Source organism: Scyliorhinus canicula, chromosome 13, assembly GCF_902713615.1.
Source record: "Scyliorhinus canicula chromosome 13, sScyCan1.1, whole genome shotgun sequence".
Lineage (NCBI taxonomy): Eukaryota > Metazoa > Chordata > Chondrichthyes > Carcharhiniformes > Scyliorhinidae > Scyliorhinus > Scyliorhinus canicula.
Genome location: NC_052158.1, coordinates 21,882,151 through 21,909,117, shown reverse-complemented (window position 1 = coordinate 21,909,117; position 26,967 = coordinate 21,882,151). Strand labels below are relative to the sequence as shown.

The following is a 26,967-nucleotide window of genomic DNA, read 5'->3' as shown; positions in this document are numbered from 1 at the left end:
ATGTGACTGCATGGACTTCGACGGTCTCACTAGTTTTTCCAGAGCCACTGGAATAGGGGCCAAAGCCTCTTCGATTGATCTTTTAAGCTTCTCCAACATGATCTGTTGCTTCTTCTCAAACTCTTTTGCCAAGATACTAGTGAGAACCTCGGCCGTTAGTAGAGTGGGCATAATGAAACCGACTCTGCCATCTTACTTCCCGTTGAGCCCCGAGAGGCTTCAGACTTTGTCAACGAGTTTCTGCTTGAAGCTTTCTTATCTTTGTTTTTTCTGGGCATCTCAGCAAAGAGAGAACTCCAACTGACAACTATCATAAGTTTCCAAGGAATAAACTACTGGTGGCATCAAGAAAAAGAGCAGCGGGCAGCACGGTGGCCTAGTGGTTAGCATAACCACCTCACGGCGCTGAGGTCCCAGGTTCAATCCCGGCTCTGGGTCACTGTCTGTGTGAAGTTTGCACATTCTCCCCGTGTCTGCGTGGGTTTCGTCCCCACAACCCAAAAATGTGCAGAGTAGGTGGATTGGCCATGCTAAATTGCCCCTTAATTTGAAAAAATAATTGGGTAATCTAAATTTATAAAAAAAAAAGAAAAAGAGCAGCTCCCTCCAGCGGGAGCCACGTCATGCACGTCTTCCCCCTAATAGGAAGTCCTATTTCCTGTTCTTCTGTAATGGAATCAACAGCCATTGTGTCTGAGGTTTCTCACACGTCGACCTTTCAACACAACCTGAGAATGCAACATTTACACTTTGAACGCACTGCTCCACTTACTCTGAATTTTAAGAAGATATTTTCTTACCATGGTCAGTGATGAACAAAAACAACATTAACCAGGAGGTGCATAGCCCAATGACAGAATGCGAGTAATGTAAGAACATATCCTAGAAGAGAAGAACATTAATTAATCAGTTTAATTTTGAATAAAGAATTCAAGAAGCACAAATTCCCCTATGGTAAACACCACTGTCAACATATTACATGTATTACGGTACTGCCACTGTATTACAGGTACCACTGTAAATCCCACCTGCTGGCTCCTCCCAGCAGGTGACGTATAAAAGTGTATGCTCTTCTGCACTGCTCCCATTCTGGTTCCAGCTGCAGGAAGCACAACATCTTGTGCAATAAAGCCTCAATTGTTTCACCATTCTCGTCTCGCGGTAATTGATGGTACATCAATTTATTGCACAAGATTTAAAAAGATGAACATCTTAATCCAGCCTGATCGCCTGGAGCTGAGCCCTCACGCAGCCAGCGCCACATCCACCTTTGAGCACTGGTTAGCCTGCTTTGAAGGTTACCTCGGAGCAGCCACGGAACAACCCTCGGATCCACAGAAGCTCCAAGCCCTCTAATCACGGGTGAGCCCTCAAGTTTTTCCCCTCATCCGGGATGCGCCCACCTACACAGAAGCGATGACGCTATTAAAGAGACAATACGTTAAGTCGGTGAATCAAGTGTACGCCAGGCACCTCCTGGCCACGAGACGGCAACTCCCGGGGAAGCTTCTGGACGATTTCTTGCAGAGTCGGTAGGAACTGTGACTGCCAGGCAGTTTCGGCAACCCAACACATCGAACTACTAATCAGAGACGCTTATGTCACGGGCATGAAGTCTACGTACGTTCGCCAGCGGCTATTGGAAGGAGGTATGCTCAGTCTTGCAGAGATTGTGCAGCTTGCTAATTCCCTAGAAGTGGCCTCCTGTAATCTGGAGGCCGACACCCTCGACTGTCCGGCACCCTCGTGGGCATGGTGGGGCCCACCAGCATCAGACCCGAGTACACTGCAGGCCTGCGCTGCGCGGTAGCCAGCCAACTCCAGGGGGCCCAAATGTTATTTTTGTGGCCAGCGCAAACATCCCAGGCAGCGCTGCCCAGCGCGGAGTGTGACCGGCAACGGGTGTGGGAAGAAGGGCCACTTTGTTTCCATTTGCCAGGCCCGGTCGGTCGACACTGTATCCAGGCCCGGCATTGCTACACCCCCCACGTGAGATCCAGGGGCGCTGCCATCTTCTCCACCACCAGCCATGTGCGGCACGTGGGCGCCGCCATCTATGATGCCGCCCGCCATATGCACCCCTTGGGTGCTGCCATCTTCGGTGCCTTTTTGTTTTTTAAAATAATTTTTATTCAAACTTTCACATTTTCACAAAAAGAAAACAATAAAAGAAAATTCTAAGAACAAAAAAACAGAACCCCCCCCCCCCCGCTGTAAATACAAAATAGAAACAATAAATTAACGCCCGTCATTGGCAAAAAACAGATATTCAACCTAAAACAAAAACAAAAAGACTGTGTCGCGACCCTCACTGTTCACGGCGTAGAGTTCAGTAACTTCAGGTTTTACATCCTCCCCCATCTCTGCGCTGCCCTGTTACTAGAACTTGATTTTCAGTGCCACAGCCAAAGCCTTACTTTGAAATTCGGCGGACCCCTGCCCCCCCCCCCCCCCCCCCCCTCACTGCCTGTGGCCTCACGACCTTTAAGGTTGATCCACCTTCACTTTAACCAAACCTCACCCCGGACTCCAAGCCCGTCGCCACTAGGAGCAGACGCTACAGTGCACAGGACAGGACCTTTATCAAGTCGGAGGTCCAACGGCTACTGTGGGAGGGTATCATTGAGGCCAGCAACAGCCTCTAGAGAGCTCAAGTGGTGGTAGTGAAGACTGGGGAGAAACACAGGATGGTCATTGACTACAGTCAGACCATCAACCGGTATATGCGACACGTACGCCCTCCCATGCATTTTTGGTCAGTCAGATTGCGCAGTATCGAGCCTTCTCAGCAGTCGACTTGAAGTCAGCCTACTACCAGCTCCCCATCCGCCCGGAGGACCACCAATACACTGTTCGAAGCAGATGGCCATCTCTATCATTTCCTTAGAGTTCTCTTCGGCGTCACCAATGGGGTCTCGGTCTTCCAGCGAGAGATGGACCGAATGGTTGACCAGTACGGACTGTGGGCCACCTTCCCGTACCTAGATAATGTCACCATCTGCGGCCACGATCAGCAGGACCACGACACAAACCTCCAAAAATTCTTCCATACCGCCAAACTCCTTAACCTCACTTACAATAAGGAGAAATACGTGTTCTGCACCAACCGCTTAGCCATCCTTGGCTACGTAGTGGAAAATGGAGTCCTAGGGCTCGACCCCGACCACATGCACCCCCTCCTGGAACTCACCCTCTGCCCCAAAGCCCTGAAACGATGCCTTGGATTTTTCTCATATTTCGCCCAGTGGGTCCCTAATTATGCGGACAAGGCCCGCCCACTCATCAAGTCCACAGCTTTTCCCCTAACGACTGAGGCCCGCCAGGCCTTCAACCACACCAAGGCGGACATCGCCAAGGCCACGGTGCTGGCAGTCGACGAGACCCTCACCTTTCAGGTGGAGAGCGATGCATTAGCCGTTGCTCTGGCCGCTACCCTCAACTAAGCGGGCAGATCCATGGCTTTCTTTTCCCGCACCCTCCTTGCTTCCGAAATTCGACACTCCTCCTGGGAGTCACAGTGGTACCTGTAATACAGTGGCAGTACCGTTATACATGTAATATGTCAACAGTGGTGTTTACCACATTGACCCCCTGTTTAAAAAAAGATCCAGCGGGGGTGAAGAATACATTACAAATTGAGTCTGACCCTCCGCTGCGATCGCCTCAGTCCTGGTGGTGGTGTGGGCACCAACGTGGTCACCTACGACACCGGGAGCGTGTTGTCCTCTCCTTTGTCACCCCTTAGTGGATCCAGTGAAGGGGTGGATCCTGCTGGGGTGGGGGCTGTGGTGAAGTTTGCTGGTGGGCGGGTGGGTGGCGCAGGGGTGAACGAGGCAACCGGGGGGGGGAAGGAGCGGTATCAGTTTGGGGTTGTGGGTGGTGTCCCAGTGGGCGCCAGGTCCCAGAGGGAGACTGTGTCCTGTCATCTGTCGGAGTGTGTCATGTAGCATACTGTGGGTTTGCATGGAGAAGGTGGACTTTCTCGACCAAGGGGTCCAATTTATGGCTCTGCACATACTTCCGGAGGAGGATGGGTCCAGGAACTGTCAGCCATGTTGGGAGCGAGACCCCGGAAATGGACTTCCTAGGGAGCGACCGGATGGAGTGAAGTGCGTCGGGGAGGACTTCCTGCCAGCGGGGGAGCTGGAGGTTTCTAGACCGAAGGGCCAGCAGGACAGCCTTCCAGACCGTCCAGTTCTCCCTCTCCACCTGCCTGTTTCCCTGGGGGTTGTAGCTGGTCGTCTTGCTCGAGGCGATGCCCTTGCTGAGCAGGAACTGACGCAGCTCATCACTCATGAAGGAGGATCCCCAATTGCTGTGGATGTAGGTGGGGAAACCGAACAGGGTGAAGATACTGTGCAGGGCCTTGATGACCATGGCAGAAGTCATGTCGGGGCATGAGATGGCGAAAGGGAAGCGGGAGTATTCATCAATTACGCCGAGGCCCTCTCTCTCCTACCTCCTAGCGCTAACTTTCCGGCTCGTGTGGTGGCCCACCCCTACAAGGGCTGATCCAACCCCGTCTTACGCCCGCTCTGTTGGTGTTCATGCTATCTCCTCCACACCCTCTGCTGCCCTCGATCCCTCGCTCCTATGAGTTGTCCCGCCTGATCATAGCGAGGCGATGCAATCCCGTGCAAAATTGTCCATTTGTTTCCTTTGCCTCATCTGTGACCAAAATGTTGCCTCATCTGGTTCCAAGTTCACAGGTCGCTACCATCATTGGGCTTGCTGTGTTTTGCTGGCGGGGATAGGAACGCTGCTTTGGTGAGAGGGCCTGGAGAGTTGTTCCTGTAGAGGAGGACTCCTCCATCCTCATCCATTCCGTGTCTGGGTTCTTCACCCATCCCCTCACTCTTCCACCGTGGCTACCCAGTGATAGTATCGCAAGTTTGGGAGGGCATGTTTCTTCTCTGTAGTACTGTTTTGGGGATTCTTGGATTATTTTACCCCACAAAAACTGCAGAATCATCTTGTTCATTGAATGGAAAATGGTCTTGGGGATGTAACCGTCTCATCGGAGTAAACACCGTCCTCTTACTTATCAGTATGGCTGCCCCCGTAGACCACGTCCCGTAGCAGAAAATGGTTCGTCTGTCCCACCCAGTACTTCCTTCCCCGCTGTCGGTCTTTCTCCCTCAGGTGTGTCTCTTGGAGGGAGATTATGTCGGCTTTCATACCTTTCAGGTAGGCGAATACTCTAGATCCTTTCAGGGCTGTTTATTCCCCCAACATTCCAGCTGACTATTCTGATGGGATTTTTTGTTCCCCCCCTTCTGTGGGACCAACCATACTTACCTTGTGCATGCGCCCATGCACTCCTGAGTTTCCCATCCAAAATGGCCTTGGGCACCATACTCACCATGAGGTCGGGCCTCTGCGCCCGGGATTTCTCTTTGTTTAGGGACCCTTCAAAGGTGCCATCTTGTTCCACGTTTCCGAGATGAACCTGCGGAAGCCAGTGTAGAGTCCTTCCACAATCCCCTTGTCGTGTTGCTCCCCCGTGGTTGTGATTCACCCCCTACCTCCTTGCTGCCCCCCAACCCACCCTGTATCCTCCCTCTTCTGTCTGCTCCCCTGCCTTCTCCCCCTTTCCAATGTGTCTCTTCCCCCCCGCCCCTGCCCAACTGCAAGACCTTCTCTCCCTAGTGGGAGATGCACCGTGGTCCTCTCTCTCCTACCTCCTGGCGCTAGCTTTCAGGCTCGTGTGGTGGCCCACCCCTACAAGGGCTGATCCAACCCCGTCTTACGCCCGCTCTGTTGGTGTCCATGCTATCTCCTCCTCACCCTCTCCTGCGCTCCGATGCCCTCGATCCCTCGCTCCTATGAGCTGTCCCGCCTGATCATAGCGAGGCGATGCAATCCCATGCAAAATTGTCCATTTGTTTCCTTTGCCTCATCTGTGTCTTCCTCACCGCTGCCTCTCTTCGTGCCTGTCCAGACTGTTCTTAGGAACGAATTTGCTGTCTCTTCTGGGGCAGTAAAATAATGCTCTTTGCCCTGGTACGTTATCCAGTGTCTGGCTGGGAATAACATCCCGAATCTGACCTTGTTCTTGTACAGGGCCGTCCTTGCATGGTTAAATTCAGCCCTGTGCTTTTCCAAGTCTGCCCCAATGTCCTGATACACTCTGATTTTATGTCCCTCCCAGTTGCATGCCTTCTCTGCCGAGCCCAACAAAGGATCCTTTCCCAGTCCTGATATTTGTCCAGCATGGCTATTATCGCTCTCGGCTGCTTTCCAGCCCTGGGCTTTGGTCGGAGCGACCTGTGAACCCTGTTGATGTCCGATGGTTTGTAGGAGCTGTCTCTCCCCACTAGGTTGCCCAGCATTTGGGCCATGTAGCTGGTTGGGTCCCTGCCCTCGATCGCCTCTGGCAGGCCTACTATTTGAATGTTCTGGCATCTCGACCGATTCTCCTCGTCCTCGACCTTCCATTTCAGGCCGTCCTGGGTCGCCATCGAGCTCTTGATCTCGGTCTCCAGGGCGAAGACTCTGGTCCATTGATGCCTTTTCTAGCTCCAGTAATATTCTCCCTTGGGCTTCCAGCCTTTTCCCCAATCCGCCGAGCAGCGTCTGCATAGCAGCCAGTGCCTTCGCCACCACCACCTTGACGACCGCCTTTATCTCGGCCTTGATGTCGTCCTTCATCGCTTTTAGTTCCTTGGTTAAGAACGTCTTCCATCCGCCGCCGGGGTAAGTGGGGATAGCTCACTTTCCGGGTTGCTGGTCTCTCCCCCTCGGGGATGGCTGGGAACTCCTCGCCCCGTGGGTCCGCTAAACCGCTTTCATGCTGCTCCCGTCCTTTGATGCAATTCCTGGTTTCCGTGCGACCTCTCAAGCTGCTGCTTCCTTGCATTTTTGTTGTCCATGTTATTGTTGTGGGTGACGGAATTTATAAGTCCGATTATGCGGGATAAATTTTGCCAAAAGTGCCTATTTTGTCGTCTTACGGAGGAGTGCCACCTAATTTCCAACAATTCAGCACATCCCCGTCACTGGAAGTCTATAACGAGTTTGACTTACCCGGCTGCACTGGACTCCAAATATTTTGATGAGTTGGACACTTTGGTTTTGGTACACTGTAACCCCAAGCCTTCCGTATTTATGCAATGTGTTGTTTTAATATGGCGGTGCGGTATCCTGGTAAATCAGTCACTGACACCTTGACCTGCTGAACACTGAGGGTTTGAGCTGACCCTCTCCAAGATGTTGGTGGACCAGCTCATGTGTGGCATTAACAATACAGCCACACAGAAAGCTGTTGGCAGAAACCACTCCAGATTTGAAATCGGCCGTTGAACTCTCCCTATCTCATGAGCATGCGGAGAAAGGTGTGCAGGAGCTGCAGGGGTCCATGGACTATGGCGGCCATAGATTGGCCGGTTTAGCTCACTTGGCTAGCCAGCTGATTTGTGATGCAGAGTAAGGTCAGTAGTGCAGGTTCTCCTCAAAGGGGAAAGTAGCCTATGATCATCTGGGAATATGGCGACTTTACCTTACCATAGATTGACGCATCCTTACTTTCAAACTCCCTCTGGGCCACAGGTTGGTGCTGGTCCGGCCAGACTTTCTCCGAAAGGACAGCTCCAAAGGCAGTTCCATAGCAGAGTTTGAATTTCGGGTTCTACGGCAGACTGGTAGCATACCTCTCCCAAGGAGGAAGGGGAGAGCCGCTGCATTGCCAACTGTGTGCTTGGAGAACTCATGAGGCTCCGGGTCGCCCAGTTCGGTGCAGCGACTGCCATCCACGACAACTCTCAGGTCAATGCAGACCAGGGTCTTGTACATGGACACCCCAGATAAGGAGGAATTCTTAATGCAGTTGAATTGCGCCATGGCTCCGAGAGTTGCACCGATCCTGGTCACTTTGTCGGTCAATGGTCATCCGGTGCCGATGGAAATGGACACTGAGGCTACCGTCTCCATTGTGGACATCTGCACATTCCAGTGTCTTCGTGCAAGGATCATGCCGCTGACGTTGCAAGACACCAAAGCAATATTAGCGATCTGCTTTGGGGAGCCTTTGAAGATTGTGAGGACCACTGTGATTCCGGTAACATGAGGGCAGCAGTCGGTCCATCTTCCTTGATTGTGGTGCAGGAACCGGAGCTCAATTTTTTGGGGAGAGACTGGTTAAGAGTCCTCTGTTTCGACTGGCAACAGCTATTTCAGAAGGGCACTGGGAATCTCGATGAAGTGCTGGTGTTCCAGGAGTGTCTGTACAGGATAAAGAGTACCAACGCCCATATCTATGTGCACCGATACCTCAGGGCGAGGCCCTGTCCCTTACACACCGCTGGTGAAGGTCAACTTGGAACTGGTCCAAAGATGTGCAGATTGGGTGGATGGGCCATGCCAAATTGCCCTTAGTGTTCAAAAAGGTTAATTGGGGTTTCTGGGTTATGAGGATAGGGTGAAGGTGTGGGCTTAGGTGGGATGTTCTTTCCGCTGCAGACTCGATGGGCCAAATGGCCTCCTTCTGCATTGTAAATTTTATGATCCTATGATACCATTGGCCTTCCACTGCCTGCTGCACCTGCATCCTCATTTTCAGCGACTCGTACACAAGGACAGCCAGGTTTCATTGCAAATTCCCCTCTCTCAACCGATAGCCATTGGGATAATATTCTGCTTTCCTATTTTTGTGACCACATTTTTCCACATGATTCTGCCTTTGCTCACTCACTCAATTACGTTGTCTAAATTACGCTGCTAAATTAGAGATATTACGTCTAGTTTCCTCATCTAAATAATTTTTTTAAAATATTTTTATTAAGGCATTTATATATATATACATTAAACACAACCAAAACCAAAAAGAGAAACAGGGAATCTCTTAACAGTCCAAAGATGTGTGGGTTAGGTGGATTGGCCATGCTAAATTGCCCGTAGTGTCCTAAAAAAAAGTAAGGTTAAGGGGATGGGGGGGTTGTTGGGTTACGGGTATAGGGTGGGTACGTGGGTTTGAGTAGAGTGATCATTGCTCGACACAACATCGAGGGCCGAAGGGCCTGTTCTGTGCTGTACTGTTCTATGTTCTAAATATACAACAGCTCACCGCCCCACTCTCTCTGCCGTTCCCCTCCACCCTCCCTGCTTCCCCATTTTTACTCCCTGTATCATATCCCCCCCCCCCACCTGCTGACATTTTAACTACCCTTGAAGAAGTTAATATATGGCAAACTCCCCCCATTGACCCTCTCAGTGGGAACTTGATTCTTTTCCAGCCTAAGGAATTCCGCGAGGTCCTTCACCCACGTCGCTGGCTTCGGTGACTCCGAGTCCCTCCACTCCAACAAAATTTGTCACCGGGCTACCAGGGAGGCAAGGGCCAAAACATTGGCCTCTCTCGCCTCTTGGACTACCGGGTCTTCCGACACTCCGAAAATCGCCACTTTTGGACTCAGGGCAACCTTCATCGCCTCGGACATTACATCAGCGAACCCCTGCCAGAACCCCTCCCCACGCACTGACACACCTGTACTCCACCCCCTCGAAGAACCTGCAAATTCTGGCTACTGTCATATGCACCCTATGAACTACTTTGAGTTGAATAAGACTAAGCCTAACACACAAAGATGATGCATTCACTCTCCTGAAAGCCTCCTCCCACAACCTAGTCTCTATTTCCCTCTCCAGTTCCTCCTCCCATTTCCGTTCAACTTCTCCTATTGGTGCTCCCTCCCAATCTCCGATACCCTACCCTTGCCAACTCCTGTTTTCGACACCACCTTGTCCTGCAGCCCGGGGGGCGGCAGGTCAGGAAAGGACGGCACCTGCCTCTAAATATAATCCCGCACCTGTAAGTACTGGAACCCATTCCCACTGGGCAACTCATACTCCTCTTCCAATTCCTCTACTCTCGAAAAGCTGCTCTCCACAAAAAGGTCCCCCATCCGTTCTAATCCCGCCCGCAGCCACCCCCAGAACCCCACGTCAAGCCGCCCCCCCCCCCCCCCTCCCCCCCCCCCCCCCCCCGCCCCCGGGTGCAAATCTATGATTCCTACAAATTGGTACCCGGACTGAGGCACCCTCCAACCTCATATGCTGCCGCCACGCTCCCCATCCTCTCAGCACCGCCACCACCACCGGGATCGTGGAGTACCTGGCTGGCAAGAACATCAGAGGCGCCATTAACAGTGCCCCTAAGCTTGTGCCTTTACAATAGGGTCCCTCCATCTGCTCTCACACTGGCCCGTACCTCACTACCCACTTCCTAAGCATGGCTATATTCGATGCCAGTAATAGTTCATTATATTTGGTAAGGCCAGTCTGTCGTTCCCCCCCTCCCCCTACGCCTCTGTTCCAACAGCACTGTGGGGATTTCCCCGCCCACACAAAGCGCAAGATCAAAGCATTAATTTTCATGAAAAAGGTCTTTGGAATAAAGATCGGAAGGTTCTGTAAATCAAATAAGAACCTCGGGAGTACCGTCATTTTCACGGTCCGCACCAGCCCTGCCAGTGACAACGGGAGCACGTCCATCAATTAAAATCCCCCTTCATCTGCTCCACCAGCTGCACTAAATTCAATTTGTGTAGTTGTTCCCATCCACGCGCCACCTGGATACCCAAGTACCTAAAGTTTGTCCCCACCACTTTAAATGGCAGCTTTCCAACCTCATCTTCTGCCCCGGATCAGAAAAACCTCACTCTTCTTCATGTTTAACTTGTGTCCAGAAAACAGGACGAATGCCTCAAAAATGTTCATGATTCCGCCTGATACCTCCCAATGGGTCCAATATGTAAAGCAGCAGATTGTCCGCATATAGCAAGACCCTGTGTTCAACCCCCCCCCCCCCCCCCCCGTGCCCCGCCCCGTCCTGTACTATCCCTTTCCAACTCCTTGACACTCTGAGCCATGCCAAAAAGCAAAGGGGAGAGTGGGCTTCCCTGCCATGTCCCACAATGTAATCAGAAATACCCCAAACTCACCCAATTCATCCTGATAGTCGCTACCTGTGCCCTGTACAACAACAAACCCCTGCCCAACCCCGAACCGTCCCAAACCCGATCAAAGGCCTTCTCGGCGTCCATAGCGACCGCCACTTCCACATCTTGTCCCTCTGAGGGCATCATTATCACATTCAATAAGTGCCTAATGTTCACCGATAGATGCGTCCCTTTTACAAACCCCGTCTGGTCTTCCCCTATCACCTCCGGCACACAGTCCTCAATCCGCGAGGCCAAGATCTTTGCCAACAGCTTGGCATTCACATTTAGCAATGATATCGGGTGGTAGGACCTGCACTGCTCCGAGTCCTTATGCTTCTTCAAAAGTAAGGATATCAAAGCCTATGAGAACCTAGGGGGAAGCTCCCCCTTCTCCCGCGCCTCATTGTATGTCCTTACCAGCATTGACTCCAGATCCCCCAAAAACTTTTCATAAAAGTCTACTGGGAACCCATCTAGGCCCGGGGCATTCCCCGCCTTCATCACTCCCATCACCTCCACCAGTTCAATAGGTGCCCCCAGCCCCTCTACCAGGTCCTCCTCCACCTTGGGGAATTCCAAGCCGTCCAGAAATCGCCTTATTTCATCCCACCCGGCAGGTGACTCTTTTTCATACCACCTTTTATAAAATTACTCAAAAACCCCATTCACCCCCACCGGGTCCAAAACCACCCTTCCCCTCTATCCTTCACCTTTACGATCTCCCTCGCTGCCTCCTGCTTCCTAAGTTGGTGATCCAGCATCCTACTTGCCTTCTCCTATATTCATACACTGCCCCCCTGGCCCTCCGTAACTGCCTCACTGCGTTCCCCTTAGACAACAACCTGAACTCCATCTGGAGCTTCATCCACGCCTTCAACAACTCGGCCTCCGCATCTCGAAGTACCTCCTATCCACCTGCACTATCTCATCTACCAGCCTAGCCATCTCCGCCCGCTCCGTCCTATCCCTATGCACCCAGATTGATATAAACTCTCCCCCCCCCCCCCCCCCCCCCCCCCCCCCCGGCCACTCCTTATGCGCCTTCCATAACGTGGCAGCCGAAACCTCACCCATGTCATTCAGCTCTACGTACCCCCGAATGGTCAATGACCACAATCGCCGAATACTCAGAATCGCCACCCCCCCAGCAGAGTCTTATCCATCACAAAGTAATCGATCTGCAAGTACACCCTGTGCACATGGGAGAAGTACGAAAATCCCTTGGCCTCTCAAATCTCCACAGGTCCACCTCCCCATGCGCTCTATGAACCCCTTCAGCTCCTTCGCCACCACCGACACCCTCCCCGACCATGGACTCGACTGGTCCAAACTTTAACCATATTAAAGTCCCCTCACATAATCAGTGGGTGCGAGTCCCGGATCTTCCCCAGCACCCGCCTCATGAATTCAACATTGTCCTAATTTGGCGTATAAACTTTCACCAGAACCACTGGCATCTCCTCTCATTTCCCGCTCACCATCACAAACCTCTCCCCCTGTGTCTGCCACTATATTCCCCACCTCAAATGCTACCCACTTATTTATCAACACACCGCCAAACCCCCTCTCCCCCCCGCGTCTTCATATCTAATCCTGAGTGAAAGACTTGCCCTACTCACCCTTTCCTTAGCCTAAACCTTCAAATGTGTTTCCTGTAAAAACACCACATCCGCCTTTAAGCTCCTCAGGTGTGCAAACGCGCGTGACCGTTTGACCGGCCCATTCTGCCCTCTCATATTCCATGTGACCAGCCTGGTCAGGGGGCACCCCCACCCCCTCCCTTGCTGATCAACCCTAGCCCTTCTTGGGCCGGCCCGCATCACGTGACCATCCAGGCTTGCCCTCGATGTCCACTGTCACCAACCCCCTCTTTATTGCACATCAACTGCCCCACCCCGTCAGCAGTCCTCTCACTCCCCTGAATAAATCAACAATCCCACCCCCCTCTCACACTCTAACCACCTGCCCATCCCCCATTGCGCTCCCATGAACTAGCTCACCCAGCTGGCCTGGCAGCCCCCTTCCATGGCGCCAAGCATCCTCCCCCCACTGATTCCCCTCCTCCTGCTCGCACACTTCCATACTGCAAACAACAATAACAAGGAGAAAAAATATGCACTCACCCTCCATGGTCTTCCAGCATCTCACTAAAGAACCCCACAAAAAGATAAACAGCTCCTGAGAGAAAAAAAACCACCCAAAAAACAAAACAAAGCAATACAACAAAAAAGGCAGAGAGAATCAACATAGAACATAGAACAGTGCAGCACAGAACAGGCCCTTCGGTCCTCGATGTTGTGCCGAGCAATGATCACCCTATTCAAAGCCACATATCCACCCTATACCGGTAACCCAACACCCCCCCCCACCTTAACCGTACCTTTTTTTAGGTCACTACGGGCAATTTAGCATGGCCAATCCACCTAACCCGCACATCTTTGGACTGTGGGAGGAAACCGGAGCACCCGGAGGAAACCCACGCACACACGGGGAGGACGTGCAGACTCCGCACAGACAGTGACCCAGCCGGGAATCGAACCTGGGACCCTGGAGCTGTGAAGCATTTATGCTAACCACCATGCTACCGTGCTGCCCCGTAAACATCTCCTCACACCTCCCACAAAGTTCAGAATCCTCCCTCTGCTGCCAGCTCATTATCTCTTAACACCTCCATTGCCTCCTCCGGTGCTCCAAATAACACGCGCAGCCGTTGTGGGACACCCAGAGGCAGGCTGGGTACAGCATCCCGAACTTCACCCTTTCTTAAAGAGGGCAGCCTTGACACAGTTGCATCCAGCTCTCCCCTTAGCCAGTTCCACACCCAGTTCCTGGTATACCCAAGCTCGTTACCCTTCCAGGTACATCGCCTTGTCTGCCTGGCCCACCACAAGATATTCTCTAAGAACCGATGTAGCCTCAGCACCATTGCCCTCGGTGGCTAGTTCGCTGTGGCTTCCTCATTAGCGCCCGAACGACCTCCAGGGGCCGGTCGAAGGCCCCCTCCCCATTAGCTGCTCCAACATTTTGGCTACATAAGAGCCAGCGTCCGCTCCCTTGATGCTTTCTGGCATCCCCACTATTTTCAAATTCTGCCTCCAGGAGTGGTCCTCCACTTGCTTCTTGAGCTGTGTCTGGATCTCCCTCAACATCCAAATTTTGGCCACCAATGAGGTACGCTGCTCCTCATGCTCCCCCACTGCCTCATCCACCTTCTGGATCACCTGGCTCTGGGTCTCCAGCCTCAGATCCACAAGATCAATCCTCACTCTCAGTGGGTCCACCACCTTCGCCAGGTCCTCCTTTTCGTTCAGAAAGTCCACCAACTGCTCCGTTAACCATTGGGCTGGTGGAGCTGACCCCTTGCTCTCTGCCATCTTTCCCTGTGTCGCAGGAAGAGTTTCTTGCTCTTGCAGCTCCTTTCTTCTAAACCCATTTCTGGTCCACAAATCCATCCACTGACCTCACCAGTGGAATATAACGTTCCTCCACCATCTCTACACCTTTTCCCTCCAAAACATCCACCCGGCAACCGAGTAATAGGACGGAAAAAAGCACCTCGAGCGGGAGCTGCCAAATGTGCGACCACTTATTCCATGGCCTCCACCGAAAGCCCCTCATCTGAATCATTATTATACGTTGTGAATAGCTGGGCTCCTAGCACTGATCCCTGCAAATTGTCTGCTGCTTGAAAAAAGCCTTGTTTATTCCTACTCTGTGTTTTGTGTCTGCCAACCAGTTTTCTACCCATCTCCATGCACTACCCCAAATCCCATGCACTTTAATTTTACATGAGAACTTGTCAAAATTCTTCTGGAAGTCCAAATAAACCACATTCACTGGCTCCCACTCATCAGCTCTACAAGTTACACCCTGAAACAATTCCAGTAGATTTGTCAAGCCACCTTCCCCTCCCTTGTTAAATAGTGGAGTTACATTAGCTTCCCTCCAATCTGAAGGAACTGTTCCAGAGTCTTTAGAATATTGGAAGATGACCAGTAATGCATCTCTTATTTTTTGCGCCACTTCCTTAAGTACTTTGGGATGTAGATTATCAGGGCTTGGGGATTTATCGACCTTCAATCCCATCAATTTCCCCAACATCATTTCACTACTAATTCTGATTTTCCTTCCGTTCCTCCTTCACACTAAATCCTGTGTTCCCCAGCATTTCTGGTACGTTCTTTGTGTCCTCCTTTGTGAAAGCAGAACAATAGTATGTATTTAGTTGGTCAACTATTTCTTCGTGCCCATTATAAATTTCCCTGTTTCTGGCTATACCCAATCTTTTTATTTTCACATTCCCCACAAGTTTACTCTTGTTCTCTATTTCCCTCATTCTTAACAAATCCCTTTTGTCCTCTTTTCCGAATTCTAAACTACTATCAATCCTCAGGTCTGCTGTTTTCTTCTGGCCAATTTGTACGCATCTTCTTTGGACCAAATAGTATCTCTAATTTCCCTGGTAAGCTATGGGGCTGGAATCTTCAGTCCCCCACCTGCTTGTTTGTCGGCAGCGCACCGTTCGCTGGTGGCAGGATTTGCTACTCCCACTGCTTCATAGAATTTACAGTGTAGAAGGAGGCCATTCGGCCCATCGAGTCTGCACCGGCTTCTGGAAATAGCACCCTACTAAAGCCACCCTACCCTCATAACTCATTAACCCCAGCTAACCTTTTTTGAACACTAAGGGTAATTTATCATGGCCAAACCATCTAACCTGCACATCTTTGGGCAGTGAGAGGAAACCCACGCAGACACGGGGAGAGCGTGCAGACTCCGCACAGATGTGACCCAAGCCGGGAATCAAACCTGGGACCCTGGAGCTGTGAAGCAATTGTGCAAACTACTGTGCTACCGTGCTGCCCTATTGCTTGTCAATGGGATTCCCGTTGAAGCCATTCCACGCCACCGAAGACCTGCGAGCGGGGTGCGATGCAATGAATCCCAACAGCTGAAGAATTTCGGCCATGTTTTGGCCAACCTTCCTATTTTCTTTTGCGCCAGACAGGAATGAACAATTGTTTCCGTTTACCTATACGCTCTTTGATTGTTTGCCATTGCCTATCCAACATCATCTCTTTCCAAATATCACATACTCTTCAATATTCAGGTCCCAATCAAATGTAATTTCTATTTGCACTATCAGTTGATCTATTCTGTTTTGAATGCTATCTGTATTTAGATGCACACCTACTTTTGTAGCATCTAGCCCTATCTGCTGATTTACTCTTAGATTTATACTCTCTGTTCCGGTCTGTTTATCATTTCCCATATTAATATCTTTCTCACTTCCCTTGTCTCTATTCTTTGGATTACCACATATTGCCAAACCTGATCCCTTGCCCCCACGATTCAGTTTGAAACTTTCTCCATCCCGAGTTGAAGTCAATATGGTTAAGTTGATGATCATCTGAAACCAGCGTAGTGCACGATGACTTGACATTCCTGCCCAGTGAGTTCGGTTATAATCACCCCCAAACATCCCCATTCATCAGTGAGAGAAACTTGACCTAAAGCAGAAAATATTCTTCTCAAATCTTTGAAACAGAGACAGTGTAAATGTCTTACCGACTGGCTTGAAGTTTACAAAAGATGCTGGTGTGTTGAAAGATGATCAGACACCTCAGTGCACTGTGGTTACAGCTGGATTAATCTGATTTACTAAACGGCATGAGATCTGAAGTCGTACTGAAAATAAATTTCACACCATGGTCCTCATAGGAGTTTGGTTGTTGATTGGATTTAATTGTAAATTTGTTGCAGTCCATGGGAATTGCATTTCTCTCAGTACAGTTGGTAACTAGGCACTCCAATGGCCATTCAACAGGTTGATGCTGGTCATTTCCTGCAGTTTGTGAGCAAGAAATGGGAAACCACAGGCTTGCACACAATTTGCAATTACCACATACTAGGAGTATTCACTCACTCTGCAGTTCCTTAAAAGGAGCTTTTGTTATTCTGGAACCAGCATTGCCAAATACACATCAGCTACCACAGAATATAATAGCTCAAACTTTATCTATTTCCTAAAATGATCTGTTAGCTTTTACATGTTTGGCTGTTTGCAGGAGAGTTCATCTCTCATCAGGCTAGTGCAGTTTCCCAAACGTTCCCAGCCACAGAATTGTTTTGGCCTCCCAAGAGTACTGATGGAATCACCAAGAAACATTGGGCAGGATTCTTCATTGCAATTCACCCCAATGCCCGTTCTCACCCCCCCCCCCCCCCCCCCCCCCGCTTGCCTCTCGCCCCCCCCAACCCGCTCTTGCTCCCCGCCCCGCTCTCGCCCCCCTGCCCTGCTTTCGTACCCCCACCCCGCTGTCCACCCGACCCGCTTTCGCTACCACTCGCCTTGCTCTTGCCAACTCCGCAAGCTGGCTGCCCCCCCCCTCCCCTCCCCCGCATGCTATCACCTCCCACCTCTCTTTAAACATGTTTTTCCTCTTTTATCTTTTCTCATTGCCCTGATCGTTCTTTGAAATTACCCTTTCCCAGGGTATAAAATCTTACGTTCTCCATATAGTCCCCGCATTTGGGTAAAATAAAATTTATTGACTTTGCCTTATTTATTTATGGCCTTTTGCCAGTTAGAAAACCCCTTTTTACTTCTCTTTGAACTTCCTCCAACTGAACACAACAAAACTCCTTTCTCCTAATGAAAATTTCTATCCATATCTTTGAGTGGTTAGCACTGTTGCTTCACAGTGCCAGGGACCCAGGTGTGATTCCTGGCTTGGGTCACTGTCTGCGCGGAGTCTGCACCTTCTCCCGTGTCTGAATTTGTTTCCTGGCACAAATACCGAAAGACATGCTTGTTAGGTGAATTGGACATTCTGAATTATTCCTCAGTGAACCCGAACCGATGCCGGAATGTGACGACTGGGGGCTTTTCACAGTAACTTCAGTGCAGTGTTAATGTAAGCCTACTTGTGACAATGATAAAGATTATTATTATGATGAGTCAGTGTTGCCAGCGAGAACGGAGAGTTTGGCACTCAGCCAAATCACCATTGTTGCAGCGGAATCAGAAAATTCTGCCGGCATGAAGGAACAGAGAATCAAAGTCATTATGGTGAAGAGTTAAACCACATAGACCTATGCCCCCTAGTAATTGCTCCCTCTACCCTGTGGAAAAGCCTCTGATAATCCACTCTTGTCTATGCCCCTCATAATTTTGTAGACCTCTATCAGGTCACCCCTCAACCTCCATCGTTCCAGTGAGAACAACCTGAGTTTATTCAACGCTCCTCATAGCTAATGCCCTCCATACCAGGCAACATCCTGGCAAATCTCTTCTGCACCCTCTCTAAAACCTCCACACCCTTCTAGTAGTGTGACGACCAGAATTGAACACTATACTCCAAGTGTGGCCTAACTAAGGTTCTATACAGCTGCAACATGACTTGCCAATGAAGGCAAGCATGCCGTATGCCTTCTTGAATACCTTCACCTGTGTTGCCCCTTTCAGTGTCCTGTACATCTAGCTCTCTCTGACTTTCAATACTCACTAAGGTTCTACCATTCACTGTATATTCCCTACCTGCAGTAGGCCTTCCAAAATGCAATACCTCACATTTGTCCGGATTAAACTCCATCTGTCATCTCTCTGCCCAAGTCTCCAAACGATCTAAATCCTGCTGTATCCTCTGACAGTCCTCATCACTATCTGCAATTCCACCAACCTTTGTGTCGTCTGCAAACTTACTAATCAGACCAGTTACATTTTCCTCCAAATAATTTATATATACTACGAACAGCAAAGGTCCCAGCACTGATCCCTGCGGAACACCACTAGTCACAGCCCTCCAATTAGAAAAGCACCCTTCTATTGCTACTCTCTGCCTTCTATGACCTAGCCAGTTCTGTATCCACCTTGCCAGCTCACCCTTGATTCCGTGTGACTTCACCTTTTGTACCAGTCTACCATGAGGGACCTTGTCAAAGGCCTTACTGAAGTCCATATAGATAAAATCCACGGCCCTACCTTCATCAATCATCTTTATGGTAGGGGGTGCCACTCAAGTCTCGGATGGTGTCAGTCTTCTTGAATGTTGTTGGAGCTGCACTCATCCAGGCAAATGGGGGTATTCCATTACACTCCTGACTTGTGGTGAATAATGTTGGAAAATGTGAAGTTGTTCACTTTGGTAGGAAGAATAAAAAAGCAGAGTATTACCTAAACATTGCGTGATCTCAACAGTAGTACCACCCAGTCCCTGTGTATTTAGAGCCACAAGTTGATACTTATGCAACTGTTTGAAAGTGTTAGTTGATGGCTTTCTGGGTGTTTAACAAAGAAAAAACAATGCACAAATTAATTCACAAAGTATCTGCGGTTCAAGTTATCTGTTTTAATTAGCAACAAAGAATTACTACCCACAACGTTACATTTTTTTATGTCACTGCAGAAATAAAATATATAGCAGGCAGGTTGGATTGAGAGTTCAGAGTTTGGGTTAGCTATTAGAAAACTCACTCAAATGCCTCTACCCAGACCTTGACTCAGATGACTCCGGAGCAGGGGAACTTTCTAAACCTGTATTTTCAAAGTTCTAAGATCTTTCCCAGCTGGCTACCACCAGCCTCATCCTCCTGCACCCAACTGAGTTAGGTGAACACCTCCCCACCATCCACCCCCAACTCCCACTTGCCATGTCCACTCCTTCAGTCAAAGATACACTATTTTCTTGTGCTATTTCTCTCAGCCCACTTGTGCTCTCAGTATTATTGTTTCACATGCAAGCTGATGGCACCAACTCTTCTCCTGACATCTTCCCTATAACTGAATTGTCTGAAAACTTGTCTGATATCCAGTACAATTTGAGCAAAGATTTCCTCCAACTAAATATTGGGAAAACAGACCATTGTTTTTGGCTCCCACCACAAAATTTGCCTCATAGTCACTGACTCTATATCTCTCCCTGACATCTGTCTGAGACTGGACTGGACACAACATGTTGTTGCATGTGATCATATATCCGCACGATAGCCAAGGTGAATTATTTCAATTTCTGTAACACAAGAATGCTATTTTCTTGCTCCACCCCACCGCTGGGATCATCCGGTCCCACCAAATGTCAATGGACATGTGAATGACCTGCCGCATTCGCCCGCAGTGGTCCTACTAGAATCATAGAATTTACAGTGCGGAAGAAGGCCATTTGGCCCATCGAGTCTACACCAGCCCTTGGAATGAGCACCCCACTTAAGCCCACACCTCCACCCTATTCCCGTAGCCCAATAATCCCACCTAACCTTTTTTGGACACCAAGGGCAATTTAACATGGTCAGTCCACCTAACCTGCACATCTTTGGACTGTGTGGCTGGAAAACCCTGGCCACAGTGTGACTCCTGCCTCAGCTCAACTGCTGCTGAAATCCACATCGATGCCTGTGTTATCAGTAGACTTGGCAATTTTATTACATTCTTGTTGTTCTCTATCTGAGAATTCTCATTCTTGTTTTTAGATCCCTCCATGGCCTTGTCCCTCCCTACCTCTGTCATCTCCTCCAGTCCCAAACTCTCTCAGATATCTGCACTTTTCTGCTTAAGGACTGCTGTGTATCACTGAATTTAATTACCCCATTAGCAGTACCTTGTGTTCACATTCTTAGGCGTTAAGCCTGCAATTTTCACCCGAACCCACTCTGCCTGTCTTTTGCTGAATGTGGCTCATTATAATAATAATCTTTATTAGTGTCACAAGTAGGCTCACAGTAACACTACAATGAAGTTACTGTGAAAATCCCACAGTCGGTGGCGACTAGGGGATTTTCACAGTAACTTGATTGCAGTGTTAATATAAGCCTATTTGTGACAATAATATAGATTATTATTGTTATTATAAGAAGCTTCACGTACAGGTCAGGGTGTATTGGTGTCTTTCATCGTGCAAGTAATAATTAGTTGCTTCTAGTTACTTGCCACATTTTCCATCCTTATCATTAACATGGTCATATCAAGGTTGCGCTTCATTTTGTGATATTTGATGATGGGCTTGGGTTTTTCACCTTGCTGCCCAATGCTGACAGTCAGCTAACATAGGATGCAGGGTAAAGCTCCCTTTCTAATGTTCCCTCAGCTACTTGGGAACTTTTGATGCTGAAACGAGATGACAAATAATAATAATAATAACCTTTTATTGTCACAAGTATGAAGTTACTGTGAAAAGCCCCTAGTTGCCGCATTACGGCGCCTGTTCGGATAAGCTGGTACGGGAATTACCAGCTTATACAAGGCGCTGCTTGGCCTTGTTCTGCATCACAAACCAGCTATCTAACCCACTGAGCTAAACCCGCCCTTATTGGAAGTGATCCAAACTCCAGTAATTCCCCTTGCACTTTTCCACTCAACTCTCCCAGGTTAGGTTCAGTTAGCATGAGTTAGATGTAACCTGCAATACATTTTACATCTAACCAGTGCAAAGCAACTCCATGTTAAGCCCATCAGTTTCCCTTCACTTTCTGGCCTCCAGAAATAGAGTTTGCCAGTTTTATCAGCCAGATGTCAGACTGTTGAACCAGTGAGATCAGAGTTTAATTTAATTTAAATGTTTAATGTCTCTGTGAAACGATCAAATTGTGCATTAAATTCTCGCCGTTTTTAATCATTCTTAGGAGGTGCACACCATTGACAAGGCCAGCAGGACCAACATTCATTATCCACCCCGTTTCTGCAAACTAAGTTACCTGTTAGACCACTTCAGAAAGCAGGAAGTGGCGTATAAGTCAGATATAGATAAGACTGGGTAAGTACGGCAGGTTTTTTTTCTCTACCATTGGTAAACTCACTGGTTGGGTTTGTATGACAATTGGAAAGTTTTACTCTTAGCAGCTTTTGTTTCCACCTTTTAGAGAACGGAATTCATGGGGAATTTGAATTGAATTCTCTGAATTGCTAATGCAAGCCTCTGATTCACTATTCCAATAATATAACCACTAAATCACTATTTCCCCATCCAGTGTCGTCACCAGTGGCAATATGAGACCAAGATTTTAAAAAGCAGGAAGTCTGGAAAAGCACAGGTTGCGATCTGACAATTGCTGATATTCAGTACCTCTGGTTGCCAGGTGACACAACAAAAGGGACATATTCAGGGACTTGTGGTCCCACTGAAAAGCACCTGAACATTATTTTTAAATAATTTCCATTATTTGAGTAAAAATGTCTTCTGGGATGATACTTCAAGAGGTGAAGAGGAAGAAGGAGTTTTTTCAGTCCTTCAAAATAGCTTTTGCATATTAAAAGCAGCCAGCCATGTCATTTTGGGAGCTAGGGAAATGTTCTCTGCCCCAGCAGCTGCTGCTGACATAATCCATGAAGCTCACATCTTGGATTTGTTTATTGTCATGTGGACCGACGTCCAGTGAAAACTATTTTTCTCCGGGCAGCTCAAACAGACCATTTAGTACATGAAAGAAAATACGTAATAGGGCAACACAAGGTACAAAATGTAAATACATAGACACAGGCATCGGGTGCAACATTCAGGAGTGCAGTATTAATCAGGTCAGTCCATAAGAGGGCTGTTTAGGAGTCTGGTAACAGCAGCGAAGAAGCTGTTTTTGAACCTGTGTTCTCAGACTTTTATATCTCCTACCTGATGGAAGAAGTTGGAAGAGTCAGTAAGCGGGGTGGAAGGGGTCTTTGATTGTGCTGCCCACTTTCCCAAAGCAGCAGGAGGTGTAGATGGAGTCAATGGATGGGAGGCAGGTTCGTGTGATGGACTGTGCTGTGTTCACGACTCTCTGAGGTTTCTTGTGGTCTTGGGCCGAGCAGTTGCCATACCAGGCCGTGATGCGGCCAGATAGTATGCTTTCTATGGTGCGCCTGTAAAAGTTGGTAAGAGTCAGTGCCGAATTTCCTTAGTTTCCTGAGGAAGTATAGGCGCTGTTGTGCTTTTTTGGTGGTAGCGTCGACTTGGCAGGACCAGGACAGATTTTTGGTGATGTGCACACTTTCGACTATGAAGCTGTCAACCATCTCCACCTCGGCCCCATTGATACAGACAGGGGTGTGTACAGTACTTTGCTTCCTGAAGTCAATGACGAGCTCTATAGTTTAGCTGACATTGAGGGAGAGATTGTTGCCGTTACACCACTCCAATAGGTTCTCTATCTCCCTCCTGTATCTGACATATCATTGTTCGAGATCCGACCCACTATCAGACCCATCTTCAGAGGAACATGCGGTCGAGTGTTCCCTGTATTGATCAGGAACAGCTGAACCAACGTATTGTTGACATAACACAAATAGATTAGCTAGTGCGGTGCAGTGTCCATTGCCATGGAAATGCATCGTATAAACTTGTACCCACTCAGAAAAGAGCAGGTGTTCACCTGCAAGATAGGCATAACACTAGCATTACTTAAAGAGCCGGGCACCTAATTTGGTTTTTTTTCCATATTCGTTCAAGGGATATGAGAGTTGCTTGCTAAGCCAGTACTTGTTGTCCATTCCCTCATTACCATTGAAAAGGTGGTGATGAGCTACTTTCTTGAACTTCTACAGTCCATATATTTATGAACAAACAATACGGTTAGGAAAGGAATTCCAGGATTTGGTGACAGTAAAGGAACAGTGATGAAATTCCAGGTTAGGATGGTGTGTGACTTGGAGGGGAACTTGCAGGTGGTGGTGTTCCTGTGCAATTGCAACCCGTGTCCTTCTCGGGGATGGAGGCTACAGGTTTGGGAGCTGCTGTCAATGGAGCCTTGGTTAGCTGCTGAAGTGCATATTGGTACACATTATTGCCAGTGTGCTTCGGTGGTGTTATCAGCTCATTGAGCCAGTTTTGGACCGGTTGAGCCCAAGGTTGGGCAATGTGTCGGCGGTGGCGAAGGATTTATGGAGAACGTAATGGGGGAGGGGGTGGTGCAAGGGGTGGACCCGTGAAGGTTAGGGAGACTGAGCGGAAAGATTTTTGTACTTTTTCCATGTGCACAGGATGTACCCCTGGATTTATATCTTTATGGTGGACAAGACATTGCAGGTCGATTCAGGGTATTCGGCCAAAACCATCAGCACTTCCTTCTGCTGTACCCCTCTATACCCATCCTATCCATGTAATTGTCAAGATGCCTTTTGATCGCCGTTAATGCATCTGCTTCCACAATCTCTCCTGGCAACGCGTTCCAGGCACTCACCACCCTCTGTGTAGGAAAACCTGCCTCGCACATCTCTAAACTTTGACCCAAGGACCTTAAACCTATGTCCCCTGGGACTGGCCCCTCTACCCAGGAAAAAGTACCTGCCCGTCCACTCTATCCATGCTCCTCATAATCTTGCAGACCTCTATCTGGTCACCCCTCAACCTCTGTCGTTCTAATGAAAACAGTCCGAGTCAATTCAGCCTCTCTGCATAGCTAACACCCTCCAGACCAGGCAACATCCTGGAACCTCCTCTGCATCTTCTCCAAAGCCTCCACATCCTTCTGGTAGTGTGAAGACCAGAATTGTGCGCAATATTCCAAGTGTGGCCTCACCAAGGTTCTATTCAACTGAAGCATAACTTGCCAGTTTTTATACTCGATGCCCCGTCTGATGAAGGCAAGCATTCCGTACGCTTTCTTGACTAACTTATCCAGTTGGATTGCCACTTTCAAAGATCTGTGGACCTGCATGCCCAGATCTCTCTCACTTTCTATATTCCTAAAGGTTTTGTCATTTACGGTATGTTTCCCCTCTATGTTAGACCTACCAAAATGCATTACCTCACATTTGTCTGGATTAAACTTAATTTGCCATTTCTCTGCTGTCCTCAAGAAACTCTTGGCCCCTTGCGTCTCGCTACCTGTCCACCTCTATCAATAAAGTCTCCAACATTAGTCTCCAGGACTGCATTTTCAAGTGTTCCATTTTGTACATTTTAGAATTGTAGCAATAATATGCAGTCTCTTGTTATTCACTACACTTTACTACAAAGGGGGCCTTTCAGAGCAGAAGATTAGTAACATCATATGCACCAAATACAATGCTGTTCCTTCCTCCAGCTGAGCCTAGAGATAGCAATAGCTTGCGTACCATTCTCTTTTAGGCTAAAATTTCGGTTCTGTCCACATCCACCGCAGCCAAGCTAGTAGAATGTGGTTTCACACCCTTGCTGAATTATTGGCACTATCAATTTGAGTCCAAATGTCTGCAAATCGATTTTTTGTTTCCTTATCGTTTGGGAATTTCCCCATTTAATACAATGCCAATTAATGTTCTCAGATCAAGTACTGTAGATGCTGGAAATCTGAACTAAAAATGGAAAATGTTGGAAAACTCGGCATCTCTATGGAGAGAGACAGTTAATGGGTGCAATCTAACCAAATTCGTTCTGAGTGTGGTGGCGAGAGGGAGTTTCCTGAACAGCTGGCCCGGCAAGGCCATCATTGGTATCTAAAGTTAATTGATATACTTAACGAGGCCCCACGTGTTTCATGCCGCAAATGACTGTCATGCCGGCTGATTTGTGGGGACCGTGTTTACTAGTCCCGCATTAGGGATGGGAAGCAGCACTTAAACCCCTGCAGAGCAAACCCCACACAACCGGCAGCCATGACGCCAAGGAGACAAAAGCCCTGGCCAGACTGTTGGACATGGTGTTGTCTAGCTGGGGCACCTTGTTCCCCTGAGGGGCTTGGTGGTGGGGGAGGGGAGGGGGGGGGGATGCTCAGCCACAGAGCAGCCAGCGGCTGCCATCAGCGCAGAGAGCATGACCAGGAGGACTGCCACACAGTGCCAAAAAAAGCTAAACTACTTCCACTGGGCCGCACCGGTGAGTTGGCATCGGCCCCTGCCACCGATCCCACCTGATCCCCCCCTCCTGCACCCTTTCCCGATGACCTTGCGCCTGGCACCGTTCCCGCCCAGAACCATGCCGCGTCCCACCCCAACCATGCCCACGATGTCCTCTGTGTGCCCACAAGAGAAGCTGGCCCGTAACAGATGGGAAAAGGCTCCGACGGGCAGCGGTGTGGCACCCCCTACAAGGTTGCAGGTGTGGCCGAGGACAGATCGGTCAACAATGTCAAAATTGGCCAGCGCCTCTGAGGTGAGTAACCACTGGTCCCCACCCAGCATGTTGACCCTTCCCCCCCACTGACCACATGTCCATTCTCCCACAGGATCGCCATCTGATGGCGCTGACCCATCCGGCACAATGGTGGAGCAGGTTCGAAGGGCCAGATGATCTACTTCTGCTCTTAGTTCTTACGTTATATTGGGTCTCCGCATCGATTTCCATACAGGGGTCATCAGCCACATCCTCAGCCGATACCCCTTATCCAGTGTCCCTGGGCTCGCCTCCCAAGTTCGGAGATGGCTACTCATCTCATCGGAACCCCACAGCAGCTACTCTGCCAGCTTCAGTTTCTAAAAAAGTATACGAATCGCCGCCCACGGTGACCACTTGCTGGGGAGGCGGTTAGATAACGGGAGACGTTAGATAGGGGGTTGTTCCCATTACTGGTATGGAGATTGGCTTTATTTGGTGATTATTGATTTCTAGCTATGCCGCAGCAGGATCCTTAGAACGAATTTCGCCAACGGGAGCAAACCGGTTAGAATGCAAACCGATCGGCGGGCGACGCTGTTCCCGATTTTGGCCTCCCCCGATCTAAACGCCGCATCCAGCAAGAGTAAATCATGCCCAATATTCTGATTCCATCTGAGTCCTCAGAGCCCTAATACATTCTTTAAAAGCCTGGAGTAATCACGGCAGAGAAGGATGGCAAAATGGTGCAGAAGAACCATCTCACAATGAAACATTTGTGTCTCAAATTACACAGTATGATTTTAAAAATATAGGCATTTGGACTAGTAAAGAACCATGGTAACATCAGCATTGCAAAGTTAGGGACCAGCTTTATTTCAAACAGAGCCTTACATATTTGATTGTCACAGTTTCTGGCTTCAGCCTGTACAGATTAGTGGTTTCACATTGATTGATAAACCAAGAGATTGCAATTTCCTGTTATTATTTCTTCCTTCTCTGCAGTAAAAATTGAGTTCAGTGAACAGCTCGCCAGACAGTGCACCTCAGTT

General features: G+C 49.0%; 2 protein-coding genes across 12 annotated transcripts in view; one reads left to right on the top strand and one right to left on the bottom strand.

Annotated features, from left to right (window-relative positions):
* LOC119976716 (SLAM family member 9-like) overlaps nucleotides 1–16,749 on the bottom strand; it is a 31,716-nt gene extending 14,967 nt beyond the window's left edge. Inside the window, 2 exon segments of the mRNA XM_038817442.1 lie at nucleotides 801–882; nucleotides 16,506–16,749. Coding sequence (XP_038673370.1) covers nucleotides 801–879 — 79 coding nt within the window. The 5' untranslated portion in view covers nucleotides 880–882; nucleotides 16,506–16,749.
* The window catches only part of LOC119976714 (RNA-binding protein 4B-like), a 173,057-nt gene that overhangs the window by 94,362 nt on the left and 51,728 nt on the right, over nucleotides 1–26,967 (top strand). For 3 of the 11 annotated variants that reach the window (XR_005462978.1, XR_005462977.1, XR_005462976.1), the window contains exon 3: nucleotides 21,555–21,685. The exons of the other annotated variants lie outside the window; for them this stretch is intronic. The gene's annotated coding sequence lies outside the window, so the exon portion shown is untranslated. The remainder of the gene's footprint in view (nucleotides 1–21,554; nucleotides 21,686–26,967) is intronic. 11 annotated transcript variants of the gene reach the window in all.